General features: G+C 40.4%; 1 protein-coding gene across 7 annotated transcripts in view; it reads right to left on the bottom strand.

Moving 5' to 3' along the window:
* The window catches only part of ppfia1 (PTPRF interacting protein alpha 1), a 147,036-nt gene that overhangs the window by 1,836 nt on the left and 117,928 nt on the right, over positions 1–27,272 (bottom strand). For 4 of the 7 annotated variants that reach the window (XM_078220977.1, XM_078220980.1, XM_078220981.1 and 1 more), the window contains 8 exons: positions 23,873–23,954; positions 23,025–23,225; positions 20,027–20,202; positions 19,312–19,409; positions 17,645–17,820; positions 9,365–9,433; positions 8,961–9,126; positions 4,679–4,743 (listed from right to left, as the gene is read on the bottom strand). In XM_078220977.1, the coding sequence (XP_078077103.1) occupies positions 4,685–4,743; positions 8,961–9,126; positions 9,365–9,433; positions 17,645–17,820; positions 19,312–19,409; positions 20,027–20,202; positions 23,025–23,225; positions 23,873–23,954 (1,027 nt within the window). In that variant the 3' untranslated portion in view covers positions 4,679–4,684. Of the gene's footprint in view, positions 1–4,678; positions 4,784–8,960; positions 9,127–9,364; positions 9,434–17,644; positions 17,821–19,311; positions 19,410–20,026; positions 20,203–20,573; positions 20,601–21,614; positions 21,678–23,024; positions 23,226–23,872; positions 23,955–27,272 lie in introns of all 7 variants that reach the window. The other 3 variants (XM_078220975.1, XM_078220976.1, XM_078220979.1) reach the window with 3 other exon arrangements.

The raw sequence follows: 27,272 nt of genomic DNA on the forward strand, positions 1-27,272 counted from the left end.
AATAAGTATAGTGGAATGTTTCAATACAACTTAAAAAATACTCGAGCAATTCACTGATTTGAAATAGTTCTCAAATTCTTGCAATTAGCAGAGATGTTTCTCAATTATCGTATTTAACGTTTTATTTATTAGTGTAACAAGTAGGCTTACATTAACACTGCATTGAAGTTACTGTGAAAATACCCTAGTTGCTACACTCCGACGCCTGTTCGGGTACACTGAGGGAGAATTTAGCTTGGCCCATGCACTTAACCAGCATGTCTTTCAGACTGTGGGAGGGAGCTGGAGGAGAGACATGCAGACACAGGGACAATGTACAGACTCCGCACAGACAGTGACCCAAGCCGGGAATCGAATCTGGGTCCCTCGCGCTGTGAGGCAGCAGTGCTAACCACTGTACCACAGTGCCACCCTATTCTTCCACCATTGGAACTATAGTACTACCTATTCTTAATTCAAAGTTAAATCACCTATTTTGTCATTTTGCACTTTTGCCATTACACATTCATTTCATTTTCAGAGTTTGTTGTGAATTACATCTGTAAGTGTTCAACAGGGGAGATCAATTGACAACGCTAGCTGTCCCATTATCATCACAGATTCCAACAGTAGCCTTCTAATTATGTCTAGATTTTTTTCAAGACAACTCCCAAATTCAGATCACAAGCCAAATCCGCCAAGAGCAAATGTGCAGTTAATGGAGCAAAACCAACATGGAATAAACGCAAAATCAAATAAACTTAACTGGGAAAATAAGTTAGCAACGATCACACTTAAAAGACCTCAGAAAACTTGCATTTATTTGATGCCTTTACACCCTCAAATGATTTTGAAGCACTCCACACATCCAAATAATTACTTTTGATGTGTAGTCATTGTGGTTATTAGAAAAACAATCTGTACACAGCAAAATCCCACAGTTAAGTAAATAAATCAAAAACTACTCTCCTGGTGTTAGAGAGACATATTTGTTGGTCAAGAATATTGGATTAAGGCACTCTTCAAATATTGTCCAAATATGCTCACTTTAACGCTTTTTTTGCACAAAGCACAATAATAAAACAAGTTTGCACACATCATTTGCTGCACTATCACTTCCCAATGAAACTTAATCAATTGCCTTTCTGAAAGCACATTCCACTGTGGTATTGTCAGTACAGCAGGAGGAAATAAAAGTATAGCAAACAGGGAACGAGACTGCATGTCACAACATAACTGCAGCAGGTCATGTTCATATATTGAGCTCTATTGGATTCCACCCTCATTTTGGAATTCATCTCTTGAGCATGGATGTTATTTAATCTTGCAAGTAGAAACCATAACCCTATTAAATTTATTTTTAATTGTCAGCTTTTGACTATAAAGATTTATAAACTCTAACTGGCACAATTGAACTGTGAAACCCTGTTAAACCTCAACATCAATCAGGATTTCGCTGGAGCGTTTATGCTCATGTGTATGGCATCACAATCAAACTGAACAAGCTGATCTACTACAGCTTCAATAAGACATCCTTACTCTTGTAGTCAAGTCCTCTTGCAATGAAGGCCTTCCTAGCTGCTTGCTGTAACATAAAAACATAACTAGGAGGGGTAGGCCATCTGGCCCCTCAAGCCTGCTCTGCCATTCAATAAGATCATGGCTGATCTTTTCATGGACTCAGCTCCACTTACCCGCCCACTCACCATAACCCTTAATTCCTTCACTGTTCAAAAATTTATCCATCCTTGCCTTATAAACATTCAATGAGATAGCCTCAACTGCTTCACTGGGCAGGGAATTCCACAGATTCACAACCCTTTGGGTGAAGAAGTTCCTCCTCAACTCAGTCCCAAATCTGCTCCCCCTTATTTTGAGGCTATGCCCCCCTAGTTCTAGTTTCACTTGGCAGCGGAAACAACTTCCCTGCTTCTATATTATCTATTCCCTTCATAATCTTATGTTTCTATAAGATCTCCCCTTATTCTTCTGAATTCCAGCCCCAGTCTACTCGGTCTCTCCTCATAAGTCAACCCTTTCAACTCTGGAATCAACTGAGTGAATCTCCTCTGTACCCCCTCCAGTGCAAGTATATCCTTTCTCAAGTAAGGAAACCAAAACTGTACACAGTACTCTAGGTGTGATCTCATCAGCACCTTATACAGCTGCAACATAAACCTGCATGCATTGGTTCCAGTGACTGGGTGTTCTAGGACATCCGAGTCCACTTATTATGTCAACATTTGCCCATCGATCACAATTTAAATACTCTGCCATTCTGTTTCTCTGTTCAAAGTGGATGACTCCACATTTATTCACATTACACAGCATCTGCCATGTATTTGCCCATTCAACTGATCTAAATCACCTTGAAGCCTCCTAATATCCTCCTTGCCACTCAAATTCCCATCAAGTTTCATGTCGGTAGCAACCTTGGAAATATTACTTTCAGTTCCCTCATCCAAATCAATAGCTGGGACCCAAGCACTGATCCCTGTGGGACCCCACAAATCACCCAGTGCCTGCCACTTTGAAGACCCATTTATTCCTACTCTGTTTCCTGACGGCTAACTAATTCTCAATCTATAACAATATATTACCCCCAATCCCATGTACTTTAATTTTGCAGACGAACCTCTTATGTGGGGCTTTATCAAAAGCTTTCTGAAAATTCAAATACACCACATCACTGGTTCCGCCTTAACTATTCTGCTAACAACGTCCTCAAAAAACTCCATTAATTTTCGCAAAACATGATTTCCCTTTCATAACTCCATGTTGAATGTGCTTAATCCCGTTGATTTTTTTTTTAGTGCTCTGTTATCGCGTCCATTATAATCAACTCTAGCATTTTTCCTGCTATTGATATTCTCCGCCCCCTCCTTGTTTAAATAGTGAGGTTACATTTGCCAACCTCCAATCTGTTGAGACTGTTCCAGAATAGACAGAATTTTGGAAGATGACAACCAATATTTCCTTGACCACTTCCACTAGTACCCTGGGATGTAGATGATCAGGCCCTGGGGTTTTATCGGCTTTCAGTCCCATTAATTTCTCCAGCACTTTGTTTTAGTAATTACGAATATTCTTCAATTCCTCCTCCTCTCTGGACCCTCGGTTTCTTAGTATTTCTGGAAAGTCATTTGTGTCTTCCACTGTCAAGACAGAATTTGTGTACAAGATGATAAGGGGAATTGACAAAGTAAACATGGACCGAATGTTTCCTCTTGGAGGTCGATTAGAACAAGAGGTCATAGTTTTAGGATAAGGGGTGGCAGATTTAATCCAAGATGAGGGGAAATTACTTCTCGAAGGGTTGAGAATCTGTGGAATTCACTACCCCAGAGTGTGGTAGTTGCTGGGACGTTGGAGTAAATTTAAGGAAGAGATGAACTAATTTTTAATTAGTAAGGCTTTGATGGGCTATAGTGAATGGACAGGAAAGTGGAGTTGAGGCCGAGATGGGATCAGCCATGATTGCATTAAATGGTGGAGCAGGCTTGCGGGGCTAGATTGCCTACTTCTGCTCCTGGTTCTTATGATTCTTATGAACTCAAGTAGCTGTTTAATTGCTCTGCCATTTCCTTGTTCTGAATTGTATCAAAGTCCGAAACAGGAGAAATTATAATTTCTCCTGTTTCGGACTTTGTCTTCACTAATCGTTTTCTTTTTGTATACTTCTAGAAGCTTTTACAGTCCACGTTTATGTTACTTGCAAGTTTAGTCTCATACTCCAACTTTTCCCCTTTTAATCAATCTGTTGGTCTTCCTTTGCTGAGTTCTGAATTGCTCCCCATCCTCCAGTTTGCCACCTTTTCTATCAACTTTACATGACTCCTCTTTGGATCTAATACTATCCTCAACTTCTTTTGTAAGCCATGGTTGGGTCACTTTTCAGGTGTTTTTGCCCCGGAAAGAAATGTATAACTGTTGTAAGGCTGCCTGACCCGAGTATCTCCAGCATTTTTTGTTTTTATATCAGTTATGCAGCATCTGCTGCATTCTACTTTTGCATCATTCTGATAAATCTATGCACTCCCTCTCAGGCCAATATATCCTTCTGAAGGTGTGGTGCCCAGAACTGCTCATAGTATTCCAGGTGTGGTCTAATAGGAATCTATAATAGGAATAGGAGTAAGCCACTTGAGTTATTCTTCCAGATCTTGAGGCTGTAAAGACTGCAATACTAAAAGGAACTCAAATCAGGCATCTTCCATTTTTCACAAACATCCTCTTAAAACTTTTCTTTAACTCTTCAGGAAGGTTAAGCACCAGCCATGCAAAAGCATAAACAGCAAGGCCCATCGCCAAATGCACCTTCATCAGCTCAATAGCCAAAGCTTCTAATGGGTGAATAACTTGTATAATAATTTGGTTATGATAACAACAATGCTTTCAAATTCTGAACGTACTAGACAGACAACAATTCAGTAATAAATAAACAAGAAGCTCCGCAGCCAAATTTCACTTTTTAAAAAGAACAAGTCACTGTAGTCCCCAACTTTTCCTGTTTATAGCCACCTGACTTTTTATCTGGCCTGAATTTCTTCAGCTCAGTGCAGGTAGCAGAAGGAATCTCTGCTTCAAAATAAACAGAAAACATTGTGAAGATGCAATCTATTTTCTTCTGAATCTTTAAAGATTCTGCTTGTGGTCATGCAAAGATCATGCCAGGGAGATGCAGTGTGTGAATACTTACCCAATATTAACACGAATAGGTTCGTACAGTAGCAGAATCCATTCTTTGCTCTCCAGAAATATTGCCTGCAATTTGCATAGAGACATTTGCATGCAAAAGAACATGCTGTTAGTTACAAATTAGTCACTTCTCAAGTGCACAAGGCAAAACTGTTTAGCTGCTTTCATGGATCAAAACCCACGGAGATTTTAAATTTCACAATACAAATCAGGTTTCTCAGAGCAGATATTCTCCCTTAGGTTAAGGGCAGCTAATGTTATAAAAGCTGTAGATTCCTGAACCCAATATAGGCTGCACTTGAACAAGTATTAGTGTGTAAATTTTCCATGCATTGCTGGTGAGGCCTGCACACAGCCAGCATGTAATCTGAAAATTGTACGATGAGCTACATTTAAATTCCCTGTCCAGTGTCGGGTCTGACAAAATGCAACTTCATTTTTAGCCAAGGCCACTGAACCTACAATTTTTACAAACAAATGCATCAAATCACCTCTTTAGGGACCACAAACATTGTGATATTTTTGATCTAATTAGTGAATGCAGTACAGAAGAGGATAGACAAACAGCTCTCCCACACAAAGGGTTGTTAGTACATGTCACATCACAATATTTTGGTGGTGGGCAGATTAAAATAGGGAAAATATGTGAAGATAAGAGGAAAGAGCAGATAAACATGTATAACCGGCTGGCTAACAGCAAAGCATGATAGGAAATGTAGCCAATCTTAAACACAGGCTCTGTGGAACAGCTTGTTTTTGCAAGCAAGCAAGATAGGATATATTCAACAAAGAAAACAAAGGTTGTAAGCTGGCATCGAGGAAAACGGGTAACAGGTCATCTCTGTATGTGGCAAAAGAACTTTCTTGATGCTGAAAGAAACTGGACGAGAGGGAAACGTGAGCAGGCACAGCAGGGAGACCTGCAGGATCAACCATCATGTAAGACAACTGCCTGGAGTTCGGAACTTAGAGACGACGACCCATTGAAGGAAGCCTCCCCATGCAACAGGTAGTATTTGAGTCCTGTGATTTGTGACTAACAAATAATGCAATCCCAGTAGGCAGAGGCCGGAGCCAAAATCAAAACGCCCATCGGCCAATGTTACAACTGTAGCTGAGCAAGTCATTAGACAGTGCTGAGAACCACCTCACTTACCTCCCCAAAATCGGGGACCCAGTCAAGATCACTTCCCCCCTCCACTACTGGACAGACCTTGTGGGTGGGGGTCTGCCCGTGTTCCCATGGCCCCAGTTGCGGAGGCAGACTGTCCCAACTCCCTGTATCCTCAGTGCCCAGATTTAACTCCGAGTGCATGATGGTGTCAAGCCTCTCCGATGTGGGTGTGTAGTGTCAAATGGGATGCTGTGGGACGTCCTCCAGTGGAAGGCAAGGCAGGAGGCGGCCCTGCTGATTTTTTATGGGACAATGTGTGTGCGCGTGCACGTGTGGGGGGGGCAACACCCTTAACACATTCAGTGGAATACACACACAGTGGCACATTAAACAACCAACTATCTTAAATGGTTTCACTGGCCATTCACAAACAGGATTCAAAACTGGCTCCCTGGAATTTAACCCTGCAGACCTAGTCTGTTACCACCCAGCCACGCTAATCGCCTCGCACCCTGAAGCGGAGCATATTCCCGGTTCTGACCTGATGAGGGAGTATAATCTGTCATTTGACCCAGTAAATTGCTGCATCCGGCAAATAGGAGAAGTACCGGAGGTTCCAGTGGAAGTATCCACAGAAACATACCCTGAAAGAATTTGTACAATTGGAGAACTGTGGATTGGACCAATGGATATGTCTGATGATCCAGAAATGAAAGACATCGTCAACAAACATATGACCGCTTTTGCTATCCATAGCATGACTGCAGTCAAATAATAGGTGTAGTAGTCATTGACGGCCCCGACCCAAAACCACAGAAACAGTATGGTTCCCCAAATAAGCTGTTTCATAGACTGCGTTGTGTAAAATTGGCTACTTTTCCCATAATGTTTTGCTGTTAGCCATCTGGCTGCAAAGGAATAGAGTCTTAGATTAGCTGCAGTATGGAGCTCGAGGGTCTGGAATGGGAGCCAAAATGGCCTCTTTCTTGGTTTACATTTCTGTGATTAAAAATAAAGCTTATAAAATAGACAACTTTTTTTTTAAAAAAACAAGATATTACTTCATTTCAATGCACTTGATCCACAAGATTTATAGTACAATGACTCTTCCATCTTTCTAGTCTGACCACTACTCAAACTCCTTATTCCCATTCATATATACACTAGCAACAACTGGTGCAATTTTCCCAAGTAATGTTTGAAAGATTCAGAGTTGTTCAATTTATATAATTAATTCAGGTACAGAGATGACTGCTGAAGACCAGATGCAAGCAAAACCTGTGAGCAGACATCACGATGCTTAACTGACTCGGAGCAAACATAATCTTGTTAGGTGGTAGTGTAATTGGTCTATTGACTGTTTTGGTGCTGATCCGTTAATAGTGTTTACTGCACATTGCATCTCTGGTGGTTTAAAATTATGGAGAATTTCTATATCAATCTGTGTATATCAAGGACCTATTGTAGGATAAACCCAAGAGAAAATGTAACATCACTAAATTATAAACTAGGTTCTTTATGTCCCTGCCTTTTCTCTCCTCTTAGAAAGTCAGTACTTGATGCTGGGGCATTTTCGTAGAGAATGTTCATCCTCTAGTCCATTATCCAACAAATCATTTTTCATAAGCCCGGAGAGAATGTTAGCTATAATGAGAGAAATAAATTGCATTCAAGTCGTGGCTTTGATAACAAGAAGATGCCTCAAAGCACTTTAAAGCCAATTAAGTATTTCTGAAGTGTAGCTAATGTTCTAATGTAGGAAACAAGACAGTCAATTTGTGCACAGTAAGCTCCCATAAACAGCAATGTGAGAATAAGCAGGCTTTAGGTTTTGTGCAAGGGAAAAAATTGAGGGCAGGCTGAACTCCTCTACTCTTCTTTGAATAGTGCCGTACGATCTTCCAAACCATCCGAGGAGGATAACAGGGTCTCGATTTAACATCCCATCTGAAACAACACGGCTTCGGTATTGCACTGAAAGGCCTGGATTATGTACTCAAGTCTCTGGAATCAGACTTTGAATCCACAATCTACTGACTTGGATGTGAAAGGGCTATCAACTGAACCACAGTAAGTAGCATCAGAGCTGAGCTTAATCCTGTGCATATAAACTTTCCAGTAGTGGGTCACCTGGTTGAGATTAGCAACAGGGGCTGTGGCTGACTTTACCCTTTCTTTCGTAAAGAGCTCTGAGGCTTTTTGTAATACTAGTTACGCACCAGCTTGCATCAATTAATTCAGTTACAGGCTGGATGGAAAATATTTTGGTTGCATTCCTGAAATAATATAAAGTCTGACTGCCTCAGCTGTGGCTTTTATTCCGAAATTCTACACGATACCTAGATTGCAATTAAAATAATTAGAAAGAAAACAGAGTGTATGTATCACATCATGTCACTTGACACTTCAAAACTTTGTTTTGGAGACTATATTTTCACTGTCGGGGGAGGTAGTGGAAGCAGATACGACAGTGACTTTTAAGGGGCGTCTTGACAAATACATGAATAGGATGGGAATAGAGGGATATGGCCCCCGGAAGGGTAGGGGTTTTAGTTCAGTCGGGCAGCATGGTCGGTGCAGGCTTGGAGGGCCGAAGGGCCTGTTCCTGTGCTGTAATTTTCTCTGTTCTTTACATCAACCACATTTTTCCAGTTAGGTGGTGCCCTCCATTATAAGCCTTGAACAATGACTTAAAGTTCTAAATTAAAAATGTAAATGTTGAAATTGTGCATCATAAAAAGGAGATACAAGGTCAAGAAGCGTAAAACAAAAGCAAAATGAATTCTTCTCAAAGGTACATTGAGGCTTTTCACGAACATCAATAATGCCAACATTTTCGGTCGTTTCACTACAAAGCACAAAACTATTTTTAACAGGCTACAATTGAAACACAAATATACTTTAATGAGTTAAGACAGCATTTTGATCTGTCTGACCTAGCACTTACTGACAATGCGTGCAGTAAACTGGTTTTAAATTTTATTTTGCAACCCAAACCTCATTGAACCCAAGCTAAACTGTATTTGCTAAAACTAACTCAAGAAGAATTCTTATGCACACAGAAGTGTCACTCAAAACGTTTAGATGTCTATCGTAGGATTACATCAGCGGCAATTTTGAAATAGTAATATATATTGTGTGTGTCACCCAATAAGAAATCAATACGTACCATCTGCTTGCATCTTCTTTGGCTGCATGGAGGGTGAAGATGTTGTTGAGGTAACTCTAAAATTAGCAGGTAACGTCTCTGCTGATCCAGGTGTCATACCCCTTACATCTTTTGGTCGGAACTTCTTTCTCCAAGAAGGTGCTCGTCTGAAACCCTTTTCATCCTCCTTTTAAGAAAATAAAATTTGAGAGAGCCATTTCTAGTTAGCTGTTCCTGAACACAGCTTTCCATACCAATGCATTCGAGGCATAAATTTCCTAATCATAATCAAACCTAAAATAACATTAAAGTTTCTTTGAACAGATTTGTCACTAACTTCCTATCTGCGTATGGAAATTAAATAAATGGAGAAGCATCAGGAGGTCACAAGAATCTGTGAAGGAAAGGTTAATTTTGAATCTTACATCATCTAGTCTTCGGTCCGTTCCAAGGGCCAAGAGGTTGTTAAATTCTCTCTCCAATGATTGGCGTGCCTGTAAACATAAGCATCATTATTACTTCTTAACGCAAAGCCTTTAGGTATAATTAAGCCAATACAAATTGCAGTACAAATGTAAAGAAAATTATTACACAAAGTGCTCCAAGCAATTCAAGAGTGTGTGATGGATGTAGATTAGTGAGAGGTACAACAAATCCTAAAGGGATTATAGAAACATAGAAAATAGGAGTAGGCCACTCGGCTTTTCGAGTCTGCTCCGCCATTGGTTTTGATCATGGTTGATCATCAAATTCAATATCCTGATCCCCCCCTTCCTCCACATCCTTTGAGCCCTTTAGCTCCAATCGAAATCCTTTTACATTGGTTGGAATTGAACTTGCCACCTTACAAACAATGCCTGCTCCTGTGCAATGCACTTCATTTTCAGCATAAGCCTGCTGTTTAGCAGTAACACCAGAGTGAACAACTGACATCTCTTTAGCATCTTCCAAACAAAACCTAATAGAAATGATTTCTCAAAACAGGTCAAGATCCAAAAAGGAAGGAGCAATAAGAGAAAACTTAAATTTAGAAATATTTGCCTGTTCTGCACAGTTAAAGCTCTCAAAATTCTCTTTTGGATCAATTTTAAGTTGTATCCTTTCAAGGGGAAAAAGTAGTCCAAATATTTATACTTCATCACAGGTTTCTGCCACGAGGTAGAACCTTTGCATTTCTTTGCAAATGATTCTTATAGAATTCACAAGGGTCCTTCGTCAGCATCTTGCAACCCCACACCTGCTACCATCTGGAAGAACAAGGACAACAGATACCTTGGAACACCACCACCTGGAGGTTCCCCTCCAAGTCACTCATCATTCTGACTTGGAACTATTTAATCGTTCCTTCACTGTCGCTCAATCAAAATCCTGAAACTCCCTTCCTCCCTAATGGACGGCACAGTGGTTGGCACTGCTGCCTCAGTGTCAGGGAGCTGGGTTTGATTCCCAGCTTGGGTCACTGTTCGGAGTCTGCACATTCAGCCCGTGTCTGCGTCGGTTTGTAGTCCAGTTTCCTCACAGTCTGAAAGACGTGCTGGTTACGTGCATTGGCCGTGCTAAATTCTCCCTCAGTGTACCCGAGCAGGCGCCAGAGTTTGACGACTAGGGGATTTCCACAGAAACTTCATTGCAGTGTTAATGTAAGCCAATATGTGACACTAAGAAATAAACTTTAACTATCAGCACTGTGGGCATACCTATGCCACATGGACTGCAGCAGTTCAAGATGGCAGCTCACCACCACCTTCCCAAAGGCAACTACGAATGTACAATAAATGCTGGCCTAGCCAGCGACAGCCACATCCCATAAATGAATGATTGATCTCACTGAACATTGGAACAGGCTCAAAGCTCTAAACGGTCTATTCCTGGTCCTTGGTTTCTAATCCATCTCCTGTTGAATAATGGCATTACCACCACTGAATTCAACAACGCTACACTGGGAATCACAATTTGCTAGAACTTAACTGAATCAGCCACATAAGTATTGTGGCTACAATAGCAGATCAAAGGCATGGAATTTTGCAGCAGTGAACTCACCTCCTGGCTCCTCAAAGTCTGTATACCAACTACAAGGAATAAAGAGTATAAGAAACAAGGAAAGCAGGAACAAACAAGCGGAGTCAACTGGAGAAAAATATCAACGCAGGCTTAAGCTTAATGACGAAACCGTGTGCTATAGAATTACTTTCATAGATTATTCATGGACATTTACAGCACAGGAGACCGCCATTGGGCCTACCTGTGTCCATGGCAGTCAACAAAGATCTGACTGCATTAATCCTATAGCCCTGAAGGTTATGGCAGCGCAAGTGAATATCTAAATACTTCTAAATGTTACAAGAGTTTTTGACTCAAGCACCCTTTCAGGCAGTGAGTTCCAGACTTCCACCACCCTCTTGGTGAAAAAGTTTCTCAATTCCCCTCTTAACCTTCTATTTCCTACCTTCAATCTATGCCCCCTGGTTATTAACCCCTCTACTAATGGAAAAAGTGCCTTCCTATCCACCCTATGTCCCTCATGGTCTTATACACTCTATCAGTCCTCTCAACTATCGCTACTCCAAGGAAAACAGCTCCAGCCTTTCAGGGCCTGTTCCTGCCCTGTAATTTTCTTTGTTCTTGCTGGAAGGGTAGGGGGTTTTAATTCAGACGGGCAGCATGGTTGGTGCAGGCTTAGAGGGCCCAAGGGCCTGTTCCTGCGCTGTAATTTTCTTTGATCTTGGTTCTATCTAATCTTTCCTCAGCTCAGACCCTGCAACCCAAGCAGCATCCTGGTAAATCTTCTCTGCACCCTCTCCAGTGCAATCATATCCTTCTGATAATGTGGTGACCAGAACTGCATGCTCCATTGTTGCCCATCATTGCTTATTCCAAGTAGGAAAGATTAGACCATCAATACGCCATAACCAGTAGAATCAAAGTCAGGAAGTATTAAAAATCCTCATTTATGAACAAAATGCATCACTGTCGTGAAAACTACGGTCACCCGTCAAGGATAATCTTTTTCTCTCTCATAAATAGCACATAAAACAATACGGCTTAGGAAACTGTTCACTAAAGGAATAGATAAAATGTCTGGAGCCTGGTGAACATTGCTGGCCCAATGCCATGTTCTTCCATAAACTGACTTCCTGCATACCTCAATTATTGTGCTCACTATGTACTTCGTGGACAATTAACTTATTTTACTCACAAACCACATCCTTTGGACACTGAAAAGCACAAGTGCCAATAAAGAAACTGCCGCCTTCAAATCACCCTTAGAGGGGAAGAGAGTGATGACCAATACTTCTACAGTCACAATTCATTTCGGATTTACAATCTCTTCAAATTGACTGGCAAACAAAATAGAATCACTTGGTTGTTATCAGAGAGTAGAGTTTCCTGGAAGATATTTAAAATGTACTTCATTAATGTTTTGAGAAATAAATTCATTGGGGCAATGTTGAGAAATTTATTTACAAAAAGGTAAATAACATGTTCCTGATTAAGCTATGATGCTTTCCATTTGATTTAATATGATCATTCAGCATGTATATCAGCCAGCGAAGGGAGGGGTTTAACTTTTGATAGTCAATGAGCATTCAAAGCCCAGTTGAAAACTAACTGTACAATAAAACGGAGGGGGGGGGGGGGGGGGAGAGAGAGAGAGAGAGAGAGAGAGAGAAGAGATCTGAAAGAGGAGAAGGCAGTTTTAAAAATTACAAGCCTAACATTAGCAGAAATTCAAGAAAAACTTTTCCATTGCTCTGATGGGCTTTTGACCTATCTGTTAAAATTGTCTCTCAGGTACAGAGGCTAATCTACAACCGCACCTCTCCACCACCCCCCATTGTGGATTCAAATCTGAATCGGTAAAGGTAGAGATAATAGCTTCTTGCGTCTTCAAAAACTGTTGGCTTGAATATGCAGAACAGGCTGAAAAGAGTAATTGTCAGGTGCAGGATAACTTTGGGTTTGATTTTTGGACCATTTTTAATATTACAGGTGCTGAATTTATTGAGCCAGTAGTATTTTCTTTTACAACACTTTGAACAAAGGCTTTTTAAATACAACTTGATTGTATTTAGTGCAATCCACTTGAGCTGTGGTATTTGTATCAATGATAATAAGATCTGAAATGTCATGGCAGCTTGATAACATTTCTTCAGTATGATTAACTTACATTGGTTGCTTACACTCTGGCATTGTCTGATTAGATGCACAGGAAATTTCAAGTTAACTGATTAAAAATGAGCAAAAAGGAAATTCAAAGATCACATCACTTGCCAGTTCTCCTTAATTTCCTGAGAAATTCTTTTGGTAGCACACAAAATAGTTTCATCCGTAAAACACATATCAATGACCTAGCAGAGACAATAATCCCCCAAAACGTTTTATGCCCATTATTTTTAAAGGAAATAGATGGTTTGAGTGTATCTTTTGTCACATCAACATTTTACAAATCTAGCCCTGTAACACTACTACTCTGCCAGCAGATGGTACTCTCCCCATGCAACACTTCTCAATTTAATTTCACACATCAGCTACGAGTGCAGTACTTAGTACATGGAATTGGAACAAAATGTTTTAATGGCTAAGGCAGCAAATTATCATTCCCTCCTGTAAAGATTCACTTTTGTTGGCAGACTAGGAGCGAGCTGAGCACAGATAACCCCAAGCCAACCATAAAAGAAATCTACCATCCAAATATGGATTGACTGATTCATATGTGACATACATCATTCATTAAGTAATGAAGGGTCCATGTACGCAGCCACATAAATGCATGTAACCAGAAGATATGTTCACCAGATGCCCGATTTTAGTACTGATTACTGAATTCTGTTTTCAATAAACATGCAGAGAGATAGAAACCATAAAACTTTCACTGGCGACTGTAAAATATAAAAATTTCGAATAGAGACTGGTAATGTAAAGTTTTGGGAAAGGCTGTACACATTTAGCTGTTCAAACTGCAACCCACTTATTCAGGGCAGCTATTATTCTCAAACAGAAACAAAGAGGAAAGCCCGAGATATGCTGGTAGAGCAGTGATGGAGGCATCCCAACAACCTGTGGTTTATATCGTAGGAAAATGTCCCAAGGTGCTTCACAGGAATGCAATTATACAAAAACTGCTTGATTGGCACCAGATCGACAAACGTCCACGCCCTCCACCACTGACGCTCAGTAGCAGTCGTCTGTACCATCTACAAAATGCACTGCAGAAATCCACCAAAGATCCTGAGACAGCACCTTCCAAACCCACAACCACTTCCACCTAGAAGGACAAGGACAGCAGATAAATGGGAAAGCCACCATCTGCAAGCTCCCTCCAAGCCACTCACCATCCTGACTTGGAAAAATATCGCTGCTCCTTTGCAGTCGCTGGATCAAAATTCTGGAATTCTCTCCCACAGGATTGTGAGTCAACCCACAGCACGTGGACTGCAGTGATTCAAGAAGGCAGTTCACCAAAAATGCTGGTCAGCCAGTGACACCCATGTCCCATGAATGAATAAAAAACTGAGCAACCCACCTCCCCCCAGCTTTGATTTGATGTCACATGTATTAACATACAGTGAAAAGTATTGTTTCTTGTGCGCTGTACAGACAAAGCATACCGTTCATAGAGAAGGAAATGAGAGAGTGTAGAATGTAGTGTTACATTAGCTGTTGGTCAAATAGCGAAGTTTTAAGGAGGGTCTTAAAGGAGGAGAGAAAGGTAAAGAAGCAATAAGATTTCCAGAGTTTAGGGCCTACACATTTGAAAACACGGTCATTAGAGGTAGGGTGAAGGCAGTGAGGGATGTGCAAGAACCAATGCACAGTCTTGGTTTTATGACTGTAGTTTTTAAAAAGGACAGGTTTTCCTGAAAAAAAGCATATTGTACAAAAAAAATGAAAATTGTATAATTGTACAGCAGTATCTGTGGAGAGAAAAACCAGGTTCGTATTTCAGACAGAACCATCTCAATGCGAAATCATCGGTTTTGTTTTAAAGCGGGATTAGTGGGGGACGGCGGAGGTGGGGAAGACTGAAAAACCTGACAGTCTAATCATAGGGTTTTAGTGTTCTGAACGGTCCATATTCCGCTTAAACAAAAAGCAGGGAATTGTTAAATGACACAAAATGCCATGTCAGTGAGGAAATTGAAATTTATTAAAAATACTAAACAATGGACAGGCAAGTATGGTGAAAGACCCATCCAGAGAAAAAGAAATTAGGAAGTCAGCAAATGCAGGGTACTAAACGGAAAACTGAAACACTAGACAGCGAGTACAATGGAAACAAAAAGTAGGCCAGCAAATACAAAAGTAGAGGCCAACTTTTGCCAGAACACCGTTTTACACAGTTCCATAAAAGGACTTCTGCTCAGAACTATGAAGAGTTTTCTTTTCCCTAGATACTGACTGGCTGACTCCCCACCCCCACACCATCAATATAAACTTTGCTGCAAAGAAATAATTAAGAACTAAAGCTACGAGTCACTCGTTAAGACCGTGGTGATGTAAACTGCCAATGAGGGGGGGGTGCTGTCAGTGGCAGATCCATTCAGCACACTGGAGGACATAATGCACCAATTCTTTGCTGGCAAAAGCTATTATTTTTAGAATCCTTCATACGAAAATACGAATTAGGGGCAGGAGTCGGCCATTCAACCCTCAAGCCTGCTCTGCCATTTGATAAAATCATGGCTCATCTGTTTGTGGCCTCAACTCCACTTTTGTGTTTACCTCCTATACCCTTTGTCTCCCTTGTTAGCAAAAATTCTAACTCTGCCTTCAAAATATTCAATAATCCCGCCTCCACCACTCTGAGGGAGAGAATTGCACAACACTCATGACCCTCAAATAATTTCTTCTCATCTCTGACTTAAATAGGAAACGCTTTATTTTTAAACTGTGTCCCCATGTCTCTCCCACAAAATAAAACATCCTTTCTGCAATCACTATCAAGTCTTTTCAGGATCTTAGTGTATAGGTCCAACCTGTCCTCATAAGATAACCCCTCCATCCCAGGAATAAGACGAGTGAATCTTCTCTGAACTACTTCTGATGTAGTGATGCCCTTTCTTAAATAAGGAGACCAAACCCATACACAGTACTCCAGATGTAATCTCATCAATGCCCTGCACAACTGTAGCAAAATTTCCCTACTTTTATATTCCATTCCCCAGGCAAAAATGACAACATTCCATTTGCCATCCTAATCATTTGCTGCACCTGCAGACTATGACCAGAACAATCAGATCTCTCTGCACTGCAGAGTTCTGTAATCCATTGAAATAAAACGCTGCTTTTTTATTCTTCCTGTCAAAGTGGACACCATTTACCCACAAAGCACTCCACCTGCATTTTCCCCCCCCATTCACTTAGAAACACTCTTTTTTGCAGACTCATGTCCATTGGGCGGCACGGTAGCACAGTGGTTAGCACTGCTGCTTCACAGCTCCAGGGACCTGGGTTCAATTCCTGGCTCGGGTCATTGTCTGTGTGGAGTTTGCACATTCTTCTCGTGTCGACGTGGGTTTCCTCCGGGTGCTCCGGTTTCCTCCCACAGTCCAAAGATGTGCGGGTTAGGTTGATTGGCCACGCTAAAATTGCTCCTTAGTGTCCTGAGATGTGTAGGTTAGAGGGATTAGCGGGTAAAATATGTAGGGATATGGGGGTAGGGCCTGGGTGGGATTGTGGTTGGTGCAGATTCGATGGGCTGAATGGCCTCTTCCTGCACTGTAGGAATTGTGTGATTCCCTTCACAACTTACTATACTACCTATTTTTGTGTCATCAGCATGGACCATCCAAGTCATTGATATAGATAATAAATAATTTAAATCTAGCACTGATCCCTGTGGCGTGCCACTCGTTATATCTTTCCATCCTGAAAATGACCCATTTTTGCATACTCTTGGTTTCCAGTTAGCTAACAAATCTCTATCCAATGCTAGTACTTCACCCCCGACAGCATGAATTCCTATTTGGTGGGGTAACCTTTGATGCCTTCTGAAAATCCAAGTGCATCACATCCACATGCTCCTCTTCAGCCACAGTGCTCGTTAGTTCCTCAAAGATCTCTAATAAATTAGCCAAACACAATTTCCCTTTCACAAAACCACATTGATTCTGCCTAATTGCACTGATATTTGCCAATTGCCCTGCTTTAGCCTCCTTTATAATAGATTCTAGCAGTTCCCCCACAACAGATGCAAGGTTAACCAGCTTGTGGTTTCCTGCTGTCTCTCTCCTTTTTTAAATAGAGGTGTTACATTGACTGTTTTCCAATCTGACTGGATCTATCCAGAATGTAAGAAACTTTGAAAACTTAAAACCAATGTATCCACCATCTCACGAGCCACTTCTTTTAAGACACTAGGATGAAGTCCATCAGAACCTGGAGACTTTAGTTCTAATGCATTTAGTTCTAATACATTTCTCAGTACCCTTTCCCTGGCAATTGTATTGGTTTCAAATTATTTCTGGGATGTTATTTGCGTCTTCTACAGTGAACTTAACACAAAAACATTGGCTAAAATGCAATTGCGTCAAGACCCAACATGTCACACCATAAAAACCTGTGCGACAAACACGAAAAGGTCAACTTTCAAGTCCAAGTGTAACACTAATTAAAATAAAGACTTCAAGTATTAGATGTCTAGTCTAAAAGGAAACTGCCCACAAGTTACATTTCCTACATATCAGAATAATGGTTCTGATTACCTGTGTGTTCTGCGTTGGTATCTGTAACAAAAGAGCTAGTGCATTGTAATCAAAAAGTTCATCTAGGGCAATTAGTCCACCATGAACTCCAATTTCTAAAAGATTATTTGCATATTCCTTAAGTCCAATTGACTGGACCCAGCGTATCACACGCTCATTAGTCCACACCATAACATCTGAAAAAAAAGTACAAGGAACAGAATTATCAGAAGGAACATGAGCCATCGTACAAAAATTTAACAGTTTACAAACGTATAAGATAGTAAAACAACCTAATCAAACAAAATTGAATTGATTTTTAAGCTCTGGTGGTCGTTAAGAATTGAAAGATACTCAAAATATACTGCATAAGTATGATTATGATTGATTATGCACTTGCAGAATCAAAGAAAGATACAGCACAGCAGGCCATTCAGCCTGTGTTGTGCAGTGCCTTTAATGTTGAAAGATGACTTCCGAAAGGGTAATCAAACAAAAATGGATGTGAAGCCAAAGAAGGAGATATTAGGAGAAGCAAAAAAATCCAACTGATAAAACATGTGGGTCTTAAAAAGGCTCCTAAAGGAGAAGTTATAATTAAGAGGTGAATAACTTTTGCAAGAGAAAATGTGGAAGCATGAAACCTAGACAAGTGGTGGCAGAAGCGTGGGTCTTGGCAAATACACGAGACACCATAGTCAGAGAAGGTATTATAAGCCTGAAAGAGGTTAGAGAGATGAGGAGGAATTTAAGTACGAGGCTGAGAATTTTAAATTGGAGCAACAAGAACCAATCTTGGTTAGCCAGGTAATTGATGAATGGAACTTGGTGAGAGTTAGGATAAGGGCGGCAGAGGTTTGAATGAGCAGCAGTTCGAGGAGGTTGGGAGCAGGGGAATAGACAAGTCTGTCAAGACTACAGCATCAGATGGACTCAGGTGGTAGGAAGATCTGGTAGAACTGGGGGGGAAACAGAATTAGAAGATCTTGGTGTTGAATGGGATTTTTAGGTTGCAAATTGTCTGGTTCAATCTGAGGCAGTGCCTGGGGAGGGGAACAAAATTGGTACCATGGCTGGAGTCAAATGTGACAGATCCAGTTTGCCAATTTTCCAATGTTCAACAAAGAAATTGCAAAGTAGCTGTCTAGACAATAAATACCAATGATGTGGAAATGCCGGCGTTGGACTTGGGTAAACACAGTAAGGAGTCTAACAACACCAGGTTAAAGTCCAACAGATTTATTTGGTAACAAACGCCACTAGCTTTCGGAGCGCTGCTCCTTCGTCAGATGGAGTGGAAACCTGTTGGACTTTAACCTGGTGTTGTTAGACTCCTTACAATAAATACCAAGACAGCAGTGGGATACAAGTGGTGGGAACATAAGAGTGGAGTGTCTTTTTTAAAATTTTATACATTATTTTTGTTTTGCTTTATATAATTAATGTTGAACCCTTTCCTTGCAGGCTTTCTTCTGTCTGGGCTTCACAATCCATTTGGAGCGAGCCAAACTGAAAACACTGGGCTGTGGTTAGTTAAAAATCTGTTTCAAGCCCTGAAAACAAAGAATAAGAGTGTTGTATCGCAGTGGGGGCTTGGCACTGAACAGGAATGGTCACTGTTTGTCCAAGAATTGAGATTATACCCAAGGTAACAAAACAGCAGGTCAAGAGTTAAATACAATAATTACCTCTAATATCATGTTGACCTTCTTCACGCCTCCTTTCCAGTTCCTTCCGATCATAATTTAATCTTTTTAAAGCCATTATTCCACAATGTAGGCTTTTTCTGTTTAAAACAAAATATACATTTGGGCAAAAGACTACCTCTGAAGCTTTCACATTTACCTCCAATTTTTCATCATTCTCTATTAGGTTTATTTTGCTGATAATTATTTTCCAATTTTCATCCCTCTGGTTTAATTTTTTATATCCTTAATGCAAGTACATCTTTTCAATTAATTTTTAAAACTTTATTTTATCACCCTGTAGTTAAAAAACCTCATGGCTTGAAGTTTCACTTCAACATTTCCATGTCTTTGATTTATTGATTTGGTAAAGAAGTTGAATGGGGTCAAGTAACACCTTTCAATTTAACTTTTCATGCTATTCAATTAATCTTTATGAAGTGACAAGAAATCTACATTACTGCTGAAACATGTCAGAAGTGTTAAAATAGCAATGACCTAATCTGCTGGTTTTAAAATGAATATTGGCTGAATTCCAACACAAACAAGAGAAAAGGCACTTCTTCAATCCTGGCCCAATCAAGATCCATTTTTCTAGTTCAAACTGTACTTAAAACAAAAAAAAAGCTCCAGTGATACTTTTCTGAGTTGTTTTCAATCATGTATAAACTACCAGTACGTCCAAAAAGTACAATGAATGAATGAGCCAGAAATTTACCTGTGAAAGCTATCGACCATTTTAAGCTGCCCCCGAAGATCTTTTTTTGTCAAGTGGTCCAGCATTCGAGCATCAACCAGACATTCCATAAAGTAGCTGCGGTACTGAGGCAAACCCAAGCTAGGAAGCCACTCATTGCCGATCCATTCATGATTCATGTCCCCGTATGCTAAAGTCTTAGTTCCCCAAAAGAAAATCAAAGTTTTATCAGAGAATCTAGCTCAAGTGCCAAGACACATTGCTACTCTTTAATGATGCGATTATTAAGCCGAGGGGGTCAGGGTTAGCAGGTTTTTACTCCTTAATGACAGCATGAAATGAAGCATGGGGCAACCCCAAGAGATTATTAACTATTTATATTGACATAAGCATAACTCAGTCTTAAAATAGATTACTGTTACTGAAGTGCAAAACTAAATTTTCAGCAAGTATTCAGAGTAAATTATTGCCTTTTGAGAAATACTTCAACATAAGAACAGACGTAAATAAAAGGGGAGAGGCTATCAAGTAGCAAGTATAGAGAATCATATATTGTTAAAAAGCCCACCTGGGCCCAGCTGCCCTCTTCATCATCCTGATGTTAAAGCAGTTAGAAAAGCATGGGGAAAACATGGGTCAGATAGTTAATAATGGTATATTGGTTTAGTATGCTCACACAGCCAGTATTACTAATGGATGCAACACAAACCAGCAATCTGAAATTCCAAGCACAGGTTAATTAAGCATAAATTTAACAAGCTGCGGTCATTTTATAGAATAGGAAAAAAATCATCTATATCAAACAAGTAGTCATGCATGAGGAGATTGTTAGAAGATATATGAAAGTAATGTATTTGATGGACATGGATTTTACAACAACCTTTCTATACAAGCATACCATTAGTTTATACCCATGATTCATGAGAAAAGAACAACAGTTTTTTGATGTATTTTCCAAATGCAGGTAAAGATTTTTCTCTTGCTTACCAAAATTCATGACAATGGATAATAGTGGAATATTCGTTTAATTCCAGAGATTAGGAAAACCTCAATTTTATTGTACTTGACAAAGATCATAAGTCAGTATTCTATAGTGTATACCTGTTATTTAACCACAACAATTTATTTGGATACCAACCTGGTTTCAAAATTTAAGTTACTTCTGTATATTAAGATATTGTAAACATAAAGCATTTAGCTATTTCACCGTATTGTGGAATGCTCTGAAAGTAGTCATATTGTTTTGTTATGCTCCGCATGATGCAAGTTGTATTTGCTCAAATAATCAGAATGGAAGTAGGCCATTTTGGTCAAGAAACAACCCCTCCCCCCCCCTCCAATTCTTCTTGTATATTTGATAGAAAGGGTGTTCAATTACACTTGCATTAACATCGAGAGTTGCACCCTTTACATAGCAAAGAATCTAAACTAATATATGGTAATGAAAATCATTTGTGTGTGCATCCATCCACTTTAAATTTCAACTGAAATTATAACATTTCTCAAGTAATTACAACTGAATATACATAAAAACAGTGACAAGACTGGAAAACACAAGATACAGGGAGAAGGAACATGAGCAGAAGCTACTAAGACATGTGGAACTAACCGTTTGCGGTGTAGCAGCAAGAGTTTCCATTTCTTCATGTGTTAACCAGACATTTCCAGTGGACTAATCACATGACCCACAGACACCCAATAAAATCCAATGACAGGAAAGCAGTAATAAAGAGGAAAGGTGGCAGATCATTAAGCAACAGGTATGTTTATGGAAGCTAGCTTAAGCTCAAACAACAGCTCCTCAAAAGGGTAGCAGAGCAGTTAGTTGCAAGACTATTATTTAAATGGCTGCTAAAATCTAGCTTTGTGGCTACAGGGTGACATTCCCAATCATTGCAGGTATGGGAACGGGTGCCATCTTAATAACTCGAATACTCCACTTAAGATCAATATGCATTATAACATTGCATTTTATTGCCTTCAACTTAAAACATTTCCAAGCATACAATCTCTCTTTTTCTTCACAGGGTGCAGATGTTGCTGATAATTTTGCATCATGGTTGCCATGGTTTAAATGTTGCAATAAAAAGTTGAGGTGACCACCCATGTGATGGTGAGCCACCTTTTTGAAACACTGCCGTCCATCCACGATCTTGTTAGGGAGTGTCCCAGGATTTTAATCCAGTGACAGTTTAGGAATGGCGACACAGATCTAAGTCAGATCGGCATGTGACTTGGAGGGGAGCTTGCAGTTGGTGGTACTCCCATGTATCTGCTGCCCTTGTCCTGCTGGGCTGTAGAGATTACGGGTTTGGAAGATGCTGTCGAAAGAACCTCAGCAAGTTGCTGTAATGCATCTTACTGATGGTATACATTGCGCCACTGGTGAATGGGATTAAAGTTTATAATGATGAATAGAATGCTAATCAAGGGTTGCTTTGTCCTGGATAATTTCTAGCTTCAAGTGTTATTGGAGCTGCAATCAGCTAGGCAAATGGAGAGTATTCCATCCCACTCTTGATTTGTGCCTTGTAGAAATGCTTTGGGAGTTAAGCGGTGAATTATTGGGAATGGTAACATAGTAGTAATGTTACTCAAGTAACCAGAGGCTGGACTAATCTCGAGATACAAATTCAAATCCCAGCATGGCAGCTGGGGGAAATTTAAATTTAATTAATGAATCTGCAATAATGATGATCATGAAACTATCTGATTATTGTAAAACCATCTAGTTCACTGATGTCTTACAGAAAATAAAATCTGCAGTTCCCACCAAGACTAACTTTAATATGAATCCAGACCCACAGCAATTTGGTTGACTCCTCGCTGGCCTCTGAAATATCCCAGCAAGCCACTTAGTTTATCAAACTACTTCCACAATACGTAGTTACAGACTCAACAGAAAATACATAATTTCAAAACATGGGACACAGCTGAAATTAGTAATAAACTGTTGGAAAAGATCAAGCTTCCACATATAGTTTTGGTATTTTCATAGAGAAACAAGAATTGTTCCTACCGTTCGAGATGTTGGAGGTGCTGAAGGACTGGTTAGCGATACCATCTCCTGGATAGCCAATCGTAATTTTAACCTGTGCAGAGGATTACTGATGCCAATCTCTCGCTGTATTTCGGTGTCTGATAAGGCCGACATAATAGCACCACTTTTTACATTGGCTCGACATGCTGCTACATACCACGCTGGCATCCCAACCCAAAGCTGGAAGCAAAACACCAAATCAATAAAATGTTCCAGGTAGAACAAATTTTATAAAGTAACAATTTAACAATTTCAACCTAATTCACTTGAACTGGAAACCCATGGGATTGCTTAGAACATTTTTACACTCTGACCAACATTAACACAGGGGGAGGCAGTGGCATAGTGATATTGTCACTGGATTAGTAATTCAGAGACCCAGGATAATGCTCTGGGGACCCGGGTTCGAATCCCACCACAACAGATGGTGAAATTTGATTCCAATAAAAATCTGGAATTAAAAGTCTAATGATGACCGTGAAACCGCTGTCAACTGTTGTAAAACCCATCTGGTTCACTAATGTCCTTTAGGGAAGTAAATCTTCCATTCTTACCTGGTCTGGCCTACATGTGGCCAGACCCACAGCAATGTGGTTGACTCTTAAATGTCCACGGGGATGGGCAACAAATACTAATCCAGCCAATGGCGCCCACATCCCATGAACGAATATACAATCTGCCTCAATTACACCCATCTTCTTGTTCTGCTTCAACCGAAGACCATGCTTGGTTGTGCTACAGGAGATTGACCAATATTGTGTAAAAACACAATAAGCTGCATTTTTTTAAAAACCAATTACCCTTCAATTTAAAACTTGCAACCTCACCTCCAGCCATACAACTACAGTGGGCCCATCCCATAGTGCAAAGGGTAGACCTTGCCTTCGTGCTTCTTCCAATAATTCGGTCCTAAAGCACAAAGCTCGTATTAACTTCAAATCAGTTCAAAAATTACACAAAATAAAACTTTAAAAACATTATTAATTTTCACCTTATACATCCGACTCAAAATAAACAGTCTTGCAGTCTTAAGGCATTTAGAGTACAAATTCAAGAGTTTAGTTGCCCATGCAGATAAAGATGGTTAGATTAATAAAAATTTGCAACATGAAATATTCATGGGAAAGCATGAGCAGGTGTTATTTTTTTTTTTAAAAGCTCAAGGACAGTTAGTGAAGATAGAAGACTCATTCCTTTATGCAAGAAGTGTTGGTTAAGTGAAGCGCCACACAGAAAAACACCATCGTATTCACACTACCATATACCAAATGTTATTTCCATTTCCAAAGAGTTCCAGTTATTCCGGTTTTCATCAGGTACTAATAAAAGTTCCACATCCCTTTAACTTCAACTTACATTTACGGATAATAAAATCTCAGTTTAGAGAGGCAGGGGGCTGGGGTGGACATGGGGAGAGAGAAATGGGAGATATATTGGGCAGAAACTGAAGATTGGATGTGGAATTGTGTAGACTGGAAAACTTGATGCTTGTATGAGGCATTTTAAAGCAGAGACTCAGGCTCAATTTTAGAAAGGTTTAAGGCAGCAGTCCAGGAGGCAGACGTGGTTGGAAGATTTATTTATAAGAGATGAGGGGGCAATAATCCAAAAAGAGGAGCAGCACACATTGCGCTGATACTGTTATAGATTTCAGTCATCGGAAAGGACAAAGCGATGGAGCATTTTGAAGTCAAGAATCTTGGAGGAAATACTGATCTGCTTTGGAGCGGAGGAGCTTAGTAAGATCAAGGTGATGCGAGTGGATAAATCATGCACAATTCCAAGTTGCACAACAGTAGACTAACTGGATGTTTTTGGGGAGGGCAAAACATATGGAGAGGCACATGAAAACCTGATCCTCAACATGAAAACAACATGGAACAGGATTTCAATTGTGTAAAATTGAGGTAGATAATAGTCCAGTGGTGTAAAGCAGTGATCTTGATGATGGAATGGATGTGGAGCGGAAAGCTCAGTTGAAAGTCAAAACAGACCAAGTATATGCGTCACTTTGTTCAATTGTGGGCAAGGTTAACTTCAATATTGAGTACAAGAGTCTGTACTGCTCAAGTTGATCAAGCTAGGTCTAGCAATGAAAGCTCAGTCTTCATAACACCTTTTTCCAACCTCCAGCATAAAATACAGGTCTTGATGCAGATACATCCACATGGCGGTCAATGACACCCTTCTTAGGCAATCCCTCAGAATTGAGGATGTTCTGCTTCCATTCTGGTTTGGTGGGTTCCAAGATGGCTGACAAATCCAATGCATGACCTCCAGATTCTGCCACGTGCGGTTCAGGTGGTGCATCAAGGATTAAATATACAAGTTGTTGGGAGGTTCATTTATTCTCTCGAATGCCTCAACTTTGCCCCCTGAATGTTCCTGTCGCGGTCTCTCAATCAATTTGACATCTCCCCAAATGAAGCTTCTGCATATTGGTCAGCCACAAGCCAGGTAGTCCCATGCAGCAGGAGATGTATGTCCTCTTCAGGGACGCTTTCCTAGAATCATAGTTTCCCTACACTGCAGGAGGTCATCATTTGGCCCATCGAGTCAACTCTCTGACAGAGCATCTTACCCAGGCCCACCCACTGCCCTTTCCCTGTAACCCCACCTATTTCCTTAATCTACACATCTTAGGACACGAAGGGGAAATTTAGCATGACAAATACATCTAATCTATACCTCTTGGACTGTGGGAGAAAACTGGAGCACCCGGAGGAAATCCACACAGACATAGTCAGAATGTGCAGACTCCACACACACAGTCACCCAGGTCATCCAAACCCTGGTCCTGTGAGGCAGCAGTGCTAACTACTGTGCCACCCACGATCATCCTTGAAGCAATTCCATTGTTGTCCTACAAATTTCTTGCTGCGATCGAGTTTTTTCAGGAGTCTAGTGTCAAACACATGACTGACATGTCCTGCCCAGAAGAGCTGGTTTTGAATGATTAGTGCCTTGATGCTGGGCATGTTGGATCAGGAGTAAACACTGCTGTTGTGCTATCTTTTCTCTTACTGGATTTGGAAGATCTTGCAACGGTACCGCTGATGGTATTTCTCCAGTGCTTGGAGGCTGTCCACATCTCCAAAGCATGGACATTGTCTTGGGTTTGAGATTGTAGTTCTCTTTTCCTCAGTCAGCCAAAGGTCGAGCTGGCACATTGGAGCTAATAATGAATTTGATGTCCAGTCTGCCTACGTCAATAGGAGGCACCCAAGATATGGGAAATGGCCAACATTTGATACTATCTCACCGCCTATCTTATTGATGGGGGAGGTGTTGTACTTCATAACTGACTATTTGAAGTTGTGATGATACTATGTCTTTAAGAAATATATTCATAGCATATTTTGTGGGAGGGGGAAGCTTAAAATACAGCTGTGTTTTACATGGTGCTGATTTATCTGGGCACCAGGAGCTCACATGCTGACAATGCAGGCTAATGATTGCTTTTGGCTCGGGATGTGTTTTATTGAGTTCATGCATTTTTTGTTTATTTGGTTTTCCCCTGGGGTTTCAGAGTAGCGTCTTGATTAGGTTGATTGACAGAGATAATATGTATGTGCTTATGGGGAGGAGCTAAGCTTACAGGGGAACAGAGTCAGTTTTCTGCCTGGTCCTGAAAGCAGCAAGAGGTGTCCTTCTGTCTCTCTCTCTCTGAAGGCTGCTGTTGGGACCGGCTATGAGAAATAGGTCTCTCTCTCTCTCGGTCTGTCCCTCTCTCCAGAGGTGTTCAAAATGCTCTCGAACTGTTAAGAACAACAAGTCTGGGGGTTCGCTAACAGACTTTGAAGAGGGGTTTTAAGTCTGTATGAGGAATGTTGCTTGAATTGGAGTTAGCAGTTAAGAACTGTATTTTATGTTTAAGTACTGTTCAATTGATAAATATTAAGCTAATTCGTTTGTTAAATTGTGTTGTTAAATAAAGTTTGATTTTCTAAAAGCTTCCTATAGTGTGTCAATAGAATCATACCCGGAGTTAAACACCTTATCCTCACACTAATGCCAAAATAGAAAAAAAACTGTTGGAGTCTAGTCAGGCTTCACAACATACTTTGGGGTTTCTGTTCTGGTACCTTAATAAAGTACAATTCTGTGGTGTGGTAGGAAAGATACAGCCACTCCCACCTAGCTTGGTGAAATGTAACAAACTATGTCCTTGTGCCTCTGGTCAAAGGTTGGCATTCTAGGACTGTAACTCTAAAGATTGTTGGGTGA

This window comes from Mustelus asterias, chromosome 9 (genome assembly GCF_964213995.1).
Source record: "Mustelus asterias chromosome 9, sMusAst1.hap1.1, whole genome shotgun sequence".
In the NCBI taxonomy this organism is placed as follows: domain Eukaryota; kingdom Metazoa; phylum Chordata; class Chondrichthyes; order Carcharhiniformes; family Triakidae; genus Mustelus; species Mustelus asterias.